Consider the following 8,883-nt stretch of genomic DNA (forward strand, 5'->3'; position numbering starts at 1 on the left):
TCTGTGACCCCTTTTTCTGAACTTTGTGTTTCTCACTGCTGGAGTTATGCAGATCTGTCTAAAGTTTCTCCTGATCTTATCATTGGTGCTTTATTGTTTTTGTTTTGAGAAACAGAGGTTATATCGATTCGACAACACAGTTGCAGTACTTGCAGTCTTGTTGAATACAAGGTGATAAGGCCAAGTACAATGTAATTCGGCGATGACAACTTTAGTTGTAAGCATGGCAATTTTTTTTCGGATGACAAGTTTCAGCTTTTCTTTTGGGGTTATTTTTTTTTGGATGGCAATTTTAATTGTAAAAAACGTCAGGGCCGAAGTGCATCATGCTACACATGTGGCACTTATTATTTAAGAATTTTTTGTTTAGAAAAATAAACCAGTTTTTACTATAGCAAAGAAATAAGCTCAGGATACTACCAGGATCCGGAGATGAGCAGGGATGTCAACTTTTAGTTGTAAGCATGACAATTTTTTTTTCAGATGGCAAGTTTCAGCTTTTCTTTTGGTTTTTTTTATGGCAACTTTAGTTGTAAACAAGGACATAGCCGAAGTGCTTCATGCTACATGTGTAGCACTTATTATTTCAGAATTTTTTTGCTTAGAAAAATAAACCAATTTTTACCGGAGCAAAGAAATAAGCATTGATGCTTAAGAAAAAAACAGTTTTTCTTACTAAGCACATTTCTTTCTTGGCCGGACGCTGGTGTCAGACCATGTCCAATGTAGAGGATCTTTTGAGGGATGGATCTTGGAGATGTGCTTAGTAAAATAAACTCAGGATAGGAATGTGCCGACCCGGATCTGGCTTTGGATCTGCCCCTCTGGCCCCATAGACAATTTGAAAGGCCACGGGTCAACCCATATAAAGAATAGTCAGTGGTCTCATTGGTCTGATGGGCATTTCGGGTCGACTCAAATTCTTACTTTACATTACGGACAAATGAGATGTTAAAATGATGCACGGCTTCACGGAATTCGATTAGTGTAAAAATTAAGATTTCTAATACATGGTTAATAAAAAAAATCAACCCGCCTGCTTGTGATTTTGTACGCGCTGAGACAAACTTGTTGTTTATACACGCAATCGTTCATGGGAAATTATACGACACACTGCGTCGCAAAATTGGGTCCCATGACAATGTCGGCGTGACGGAGATTGCAGCTGCTGTGAGATATAAGACTATAAGGTGGGCTGACCCCGCTAGCCCAAACGGGTCACCTAGTACCGGCTCTGTTCACCCTAATCCTGTTTGAGACCGACCGCATACTAACCAACAATCCCTATTTGACAGCCGTTAGCGGCAAATAGATGTGCTTTCGCTGAAGCCAGCCATCTGCCGCGTCCACATGGACCAGCCCACGACTTCAATGTTGTTTTGTTCAGGGATCTAGGAATGTTCTGGAAGGTTCCTGCCCAGTTTTGGGAACCTTCTAGAAGGTTACTGAACTGGTTTTTTCTTTTGTTTTTATTTAATGTTTTTTGGGTTTTCTTTTTGGTTTTTTTCCTTTTTTCTGGTTTTCTTCACTTTTTGTTTTTAGTCACACTTTTTTTCTTGATTTTTCCTATGATTCTTTCTTCCGGGTTTTTTTGCTTTTTGATTTTTCTCTCTTTTTTTGTATTAAAACATGCTCATCATATATTAGAAAAATGTTCACCATATATTAATAAAATGTTCAACGTATCTTAAAAAATATTCAATGTATTTTGGAAATTGTTCAGCCGATATCAAAAAAATCTTCAACCTGCATTTAAATTTTTTTCAGCGTATATAAAAAAAATGCTCAATGTGTATTAAAATTGTTTAGCACGTATTACAAAAATACTCAATGTGTGTTAATAATTCTTCAGCGTATATATTTGTTTTCATGTTTTTCAACTTTTGTTCCTGCTTTAAAGGTTCTATTTGCATTTTGAAATTTGTTCACATTTTCAAACATTATTCGTATTTTTTAAGAAAAATTGTGCACTGTTTTTCCAAGAAAGGTTGAAAATTTTGAAAAGAAAAACAGATCTGCCACTGTAGCTAGTACTTAAGCTTTAGCACTGCGTTTAGCAGGCCAGAGTTGCCAGCTCGAGTGGCTATCAACCGTTCTTTGTAAACTGACGTTCCGAGTTTTTTTTCATTAAGATTTACATCGCCACCTGCAAATGGGCCGGCCTGTTTGCGCCCCTTCCTCAAAAAAAAAAAGTTTGTGCCACCTTCAGCGAAAGGTCTACTATTGGACGCACACAGGCGTCCCATAAGAGCTCTCCACATGACCCATTGGCCTCAAATTTTTGGGTCGGGTCAGCGATCCATGTCAGTCTCCATCCGAACACGTTTAATGCCTGAGTATCTCGGCAAAAAGTGACTCCGAACATAATTGGTTTGATGCCAACAATTGGCATTGCCAATATTTGGCAAGCCAACATTTGGCAAAATTAAAATTTGCCAAATATTGGCAACTTTTTGTGAGGTTGAGAAGAAAAATTGGTAGCCAACCAATCACTAGCCAACATTTGGTAGTTGCCAAATATTGGCATGCCAACTTTTGGCATCAAACCAATCATGCTCTCCATCTCTACAGGCCAAAGCTTTCAGCCACAAGGGATCTGGTACAGAGTCATACCTCTTAGATCCACCAAAAATAAAATTGCATCCACCATCACAGATAAAGAAGGTTATTTTGGTCAAAAGCAGCACCAACGTTACGGAGCAAATGTTCGCTGCGGTGAGATGCTCCAGAGCCACAGTACCACGCATGGCATCTGTGGGCATCCGGTTTTCAGAAAAAAAAGCATGGCAGTTTTTTTATTTTAGTGCAATTTTCGTCAATAACTGCCATCTTTTGGATCTGGATCCTGTGGCTCTGGAGCATCTCACCCGGCCCAGAGAATGTCAGCCTGTTAACATGACCGAAATTTTAAGATCCCAGAGGAAACCAGAGGAGCGGCCAACGAGTTTTGCCTGATCGCCTTTGATTCAACGATGACGTCACTCGCGGTCTCACCAGATCCAGTGATCATTGCACACACATGACTGAGCATTTGTATAAAATGGAAGGCACACTGATTAAGATACAATAGCAAGGATTCAAATTGTACAAACAAATTACATGCATGATGCCCATACTGTATCTCTCAACCACTGGCAACCTATAACAGATTCAAATGCTGTCCATGCTGATACATTTATCCATGCTGACTGAGAAGGGATGGTATGGTGGATCAAGCTGCAGGCCCTGGCTGCATGGCGCTGCTGATGGACTGCACCTGCGTCTTGCCGCTGGGGCCCTTGGTGCGTATGTACTTGCGGTAGTCGCTGAAGGTGACGGCCTCCTGGTACAGCGCCGGCGACCCCGGGCCGACGAGCTCGCTCGCCGGCGCAACGGGGAGGTTGCCTCGAGGGTTGCAGAAGAAGGCGATGGTGAAGCGCTCCTTGTCCGAGTTGACCAGCGCACGGTGCTCCACGCTCCTGTAACGCCCGTTGCTCAGGATCTGGAAAATCACACCAAGATATTTTAGAAGCTTCAGAATCAAGCAAAGCAGTTTTCGTAGGAGGCTCTGCTGTCTCTTTCATTCAACTTCTCTTTGCATGCATGCACCAATGTCATCAGCTTTCTCACGTATCTGGACTGCATGGCATGCTACTGTGTGTGTAACTGTCATCTTCTGGTACGTGTATATGCAGATCATGCATGCCAACAAAATACTAAAGTCAGTGCAGCTGGCAAGGGCAAGATCTAGCAGCATACTAGTATATTGATCAATGAAGCAGTTCGGTAGTTCAGTATATGTACATGTCGAAACTTCAGAAAATGTACAAGCTAGCTGGATCTACCTAGAGGGTTTTAAACGTGTTGCCTTTCCTTTTTTTTTTTAGCTCCCCCCGTCTATCATCGCCCCAGCAAGATCAAAGGATGCCATAAATTGCTTTGACGATGAGAGTTAGGCGCATAACAACATGTAAAAGCTGCTACCCATAATTCACTATGATGCTTAAATAGGCACGCATCCAATGTATGTATGCTGGTCAACTTGAATTAAAATCAAATATTTTGATTCGTTGTACTAAATCAGCGACAATTAATATGGATAGGAGAGAGTATCATAATTCATACCAAAAAAAAAGATCTTATTAACTACATGCATAGGGGTTCGCTCCATACTATCCGAATTCTGTATTGTATTTAATCTCTTGCAAAGAAGCCAAGAATATATGGTATACTCTTGACTTCCTTATAGATGCAAACAAATTAACATTAATTTCATACGTTAGCTTCATCAGCACAAATATATAGTGATTGGGTGTAATGAGAACGTTACTACTTTAGACAAGATAATCCAAGATACAATGATACATATACATCAGATTGACAGAAAAAGGTAAGTAGGCCACAGCGATCACCTGAATCTGATCACCAACGTTTACAAGGAAGGAACCTGGGACTGGTTGCACGGTGACCCATGCATCTCCCTTGCGTACCTGTGTCCCCTCGACGTTATCATCAGTGAGGAGCAAAGTGATACCACCAGGGTCAGAGTGAGATGAGAGACCAAGGGTGAGCTCAGGCTGTGGGCATCTTGGATAGTAGTTCACACGCATGGTAGCCGAGATGCCATCACTGCCACCAAAAGCATTATGGAGGTAGTCCTCCTCCAGCCCTAAGCTACTGGACATAGCCTTGAGCAAGACTTGACAGAGACTTATTAGTTGGCATGCATACTTCTCAGTGGCTTCCCTGCATAAATACCAAAACAAAATGAAATATGGACAAATAAAATAGGAAACTGTGTAACCAAACATATCAGGAAACTCTAAACTGCAAGAACTTATAAAGAATGAGGATAAATTAAAAGAAAACAAAGAAGCTGCGTTTTCTCGAGAAAAGAAAAATATTTATCTACCTCAGGTCAGTAGGAATCTTTGGCCACTTGTCAAGGTTTCTGATATCACTTGGGAAGAGATTAAGGAAGTAATAGTCACTCCAATCTAAGATTGCCCCTTTCTCAACTCCAAGGCGGCTCCCATACCCCTCATATGTTACCGGTAAGTTGGCATGTGCCTTCTTCTCTTCCATGGGGAGGTCAAAGAACTCCCTCCATGCACTTCTCATCCTCCTCACAGCCTCCGTGTCCACATCATGGTTCACTAACTGGAAGAAACCCCAGTTCTTGCATGCAGAGGCTATTGCTTTTAGCATTTCTTGGTGATGTTCAGGGGTATTAGAGAAGCTAGCAAGATCGATAACTGGGATACTGAGATTAGGGTCATTTGTGACACCACTAGGACGCTCAGATGGAGGCTTGACGTACTGTTGTGGCAAGGAGCTCATACCAGAGTTGGAAAGAGTTTGCACTGGTACAATGGGTTCTGGCCAGTCAAGCAGATTGCTACTTGCCATGGTGGGAGTGATAGGTCTTGGTTTGGTTATGAGAAGAGGGTGTGCGTGTTTATATAGAGAAAGGATATGTGATGTATGAGATTAAATCGCAATGCATTTAGTGCAATTCATGGTGGGATTGGACGGATATATATGTACAGATTGGACAAGATTATGCTCATTAAGAGATATGCCTCATTTATCGTCTGAATATTGATAAAATCTTTTGGATATATACATATAATTAAAATCTTGGATACAGTTTCGTATGCCATTAATGGAAGGAAGATACAATCTTTTGGACACAATTTCATATGCCATTAATGGAAGATACAATCTTTTGGATACAGTTTCATATGCCATCAATGGAAGATACAATCTTATGGAGTGAGCTAATTAATAATAACATTCACTTGCTTCTTGTTCGTGCAAGTAATCAACATATGATACATAAGCACACATATAATATATTTCCTTTCGAAACGCTAATGTAAAAGTGGAGAGAATACGATATTATTTCAGTAATTTAACTAGGAGTATGGTATATCAATACATAAACTTCAAAAGGTATTAGAGTGCCTTTTGTTTTGTTCAGTTGAACTGTCAAATTTTTGCTCCGTAGACATGATTTAATAGATATTATACTGTTAACTTATAAACTTTCTGAACACGGATGAGTTAATCGACGTCATTGTTACTATTTTTAATGAGAGCTGGCCACACAAAATTTACTGAGGCAATAGTAATTGTATTTGCAATCCTAAGTGAACTTCATTTTCGTGATTGACCCTTGAAGAAACAAAATAGAAAAAAGGATGCAGTATTTCTTTGTTTTGATATCACTACAGACATGTGATCAATTGACCATTTCAGATAATGCTTGCACATAGTCAAAATCAAAGAACAACACATATCAATTGATAGGGACAGAATTGGTTGCAAATAGTAGGAGAGAAATTGCATTTTGAAATTAAACTTGCTGAGCCTTAGAGGTTTTAGTTATCCCAGTGGAGCAGTATATATTGCTGACTAGGAGGAATAATTTTTCTAAACTAGAAATGCATATTCTATTTGATGGCATGCATGTTGACATATTTTTGCAGATCATGTATGCACTCTGACTTCTGAGCATGTTTTGATGCATGTTCTATTTCATAGTGAAATAATAACAGCACACAGTTGATTTACTTGTATGTTCTAGTAAATTAAGGTTATAGTATTTCTTTCAGAACAAGGAGATGTTCCCCAGAAAACCCGGCAAAACATGGGCAGTTACTTGGTTCCCCCAGGTCCATGGGAGGATTGGATAAGGCAATTAAGAAAACAATACACACGTGCTGAAATGAAAGTCAAAAAAATCAGCAAATGATATGGTTATGCATAACATCATGTCATCAATATCAAATTAGGTGTACACACACTACAATTGATGTATATTTATACATATGAATATATGATAAAGATTGCCCGACATGTACACTCATAGTTACAATTAGCTAGGAAGTTTTGGTTGGCACTATGCATGAATATCTCACTGCTGATGTAAACAAAGCATCCAAGAGCAATCTCACCGTTTCACATGCAGTACGTAGGCACATCTATCAATCGATCAATGAGGTGCTGTCAGAAGGAACTAGTTTGCCAGCAGGAAAGAAATTACGGCTGGGCATTACCTAGTCAAGAAGCACGACAAATTAATGTGTACGTGTGTCAGCTAATACCAGCAAATCAATCAAACACATGTTGCATTGAACATTTATAACGAGATACCTAGAGCCGACAGCGACGCCACACATCCAACAAGCAGTTCTGTGAAGCAAACACTTATCTGCAAGAAAGTGATGCTACATCATGCAGCTTGGCTGACAATAGGTTGGCATTGCTAATATTATTACGATTGCTATCAGTACAATATCGTAACACTTTATGAGGCTTATGCATACTTATGAGAGAAAATAAGAGTAATCATAGATTATCGGTACAAAGAGTCCAGTAAGACATCAGCAGCTAGCTCCCCCTGTTGCATGGCAGAATAGATGGTGCAAATTAAGAAAACAGAATGCACATGTGCTGAAATGAAAGTCAAGCAAATCGTCCAATGATATGGTTCCGGTAGCATCGACATCAAAGGTGTACACTAGTTCAGCAAAGCGACAGCAAAACAAAGGATAAAACAGATCTGGAGCAGTATCAAAATTGCCAAACATGCCTAGTCAGAATATACGAAGAACCGTGCGCCATTATTCTTGATCTAAAACAAAGATATGGGGGCTACCTCATCAACCACCACACCGGTGAGGTTGGGGGCGATGGTGAATCTCGGAGATCAGTGGCTGGCCAGGGCGACAGCAAAGCTAGGATGAGAGCGACCTTGATCAACCAGTCAATTACCACATGTTAATATGGAGTAGAATAATGCTGTGTGCGGCACATCAGCCAGACCAGCAAATCAATGGAGCACATGTTGTAATTTTAGTCAAGTCGTCGCACGCATTAGCAACAGCAACCGCAGGCTTTGGCTCCTTCTAGTAACATTTGAGCTGGCACGGAGCAGCAAGAAAGCAGGGAGCATTCAGAAGCAAACACTGACTAACCAACGCCCCAATGTGCGATTCAGAAAGAAGGAACACGGAACACATGTGGACTGCCGCGGCCGTCGATCCACCTTCGCCGGCGGCCGACGGCCGCCCGCCCACATGTGGTCATCTCCGCGTAGCCTCCGTCTCCTCACCCAAGTACCCAGCACGGCAGCGCCGCGCGGACCTGTTGGCCTCCGCGGCCATTGCCGCCGAGCTCTGTGGCCGTATCGTATAATCAGCCCTATCACGCATACCCAAATCAAAACCCCAGTAAAAGAACGATAAGGGAACGTACATTCTTGCGCGTCCCATCTTTGATTAGGTAGTCGAGAGAGGTGGCGCCGGTCTTGAGCCCGCGCCGGTTCCCCTGCCGCCGCCATGGATGCCCACAGGCGGCGGCGCTGGAGGAGCTGTGATTTTGGGGCACCCTTATTTCTCGCTTTAAGCGAGCACAGGGGATGCCTCGCGTCGATTTTGGAGCCCAGATGGCCGGCCCAGCCGCGCGGGAGGCAACGGCCTGTTTTTTTTTCTCTTTTTTCTGTTCTCGTTTTTTGTTTTTTTGTACTTTTCTCTATACTTTAAAATATTTTACGTATATATGCAAAAAAAATCTTCAAAAACACATTTAAAAATGTTGAATAAGTATTAAAAATGTCAAACAAATATTTTAAAAAAATTTGAACAAGTATTCGAAAATTTTGAATAGGCATTTGACAAATGTTAAATAAGTATTACAGATTGTTGAATGAGTATTTGAAAAATGTTGAATGATTATTAGAGAATGTTGAATAAGTATTAAAAAATTTGAAAATGTATTTGAATTTGTTTGAACATGTATTTGAAAAATATTGAATTGGTATTAAAATGTTGAGCAAGTATTAAAAAAATGTTGAATAGGCATTCGGACAATGTTGAACGTGTATACAAAAAATGTTGA

At 40.7% G+C, this 8,883-nt stretch overlaps 1 protein-coding gene across 2 annotated transcripts; it reads right to left on the reverse strand.

Moving 5' to 3' along the window:
* Positions 1-3,026: 3,026 nt before the first annotated feature.
* Positions 3,027-6,922, reverse strand: LOC123120534 (jasmonate-induced oxygenase 4). 2 transcript variants are annotated; one of them, XM_044540543.1, is made up of 3 exons: positions 4,892-6,918; positions 4,392-4,725; positions 3,027-3,481 (listed from the first exon to the last, which is right to left on the reverse strand). In XM_044540543.1, exons 1-3 carry the CDS (start codon positions 5,386-5,388, stop codon positions 3,212-3,214), a joined length of 1,101 nt encoding a protein of 366 aa, XP_044396478.1. In that variant the 5' UTR covers positions 5,389-6,918; the 3' UTR covers positions 3,027-3,211. The 2 variants fall into 2 exon arrangements, with proteins under 2 accessions (XP_044396478.1, XP_044396479.1); XM_044540544.1 differs by having other exon boundaries at positions 3,242-3,655; positions 4,892-6,922.
* Between the last annotated feature and the right edge of the window lie 1,961 nt (positions 6,923-8,883).

This window comes from Triticum aestivum, chromosome 5D (assembly GCF_018294505.1).
Source record: "Triticum aestivum cultivar Chinese Spring chromosome 5D, IWGSC CS RefSeq v2.1, whole genome shotgun sequence".
NCBI classification, from domain to species: Eukaryota; Viridiplantae; Streptophyta; class Magnoliopsida; order Poales; family Poaceae; genus Triticum; species Triticum aestivum.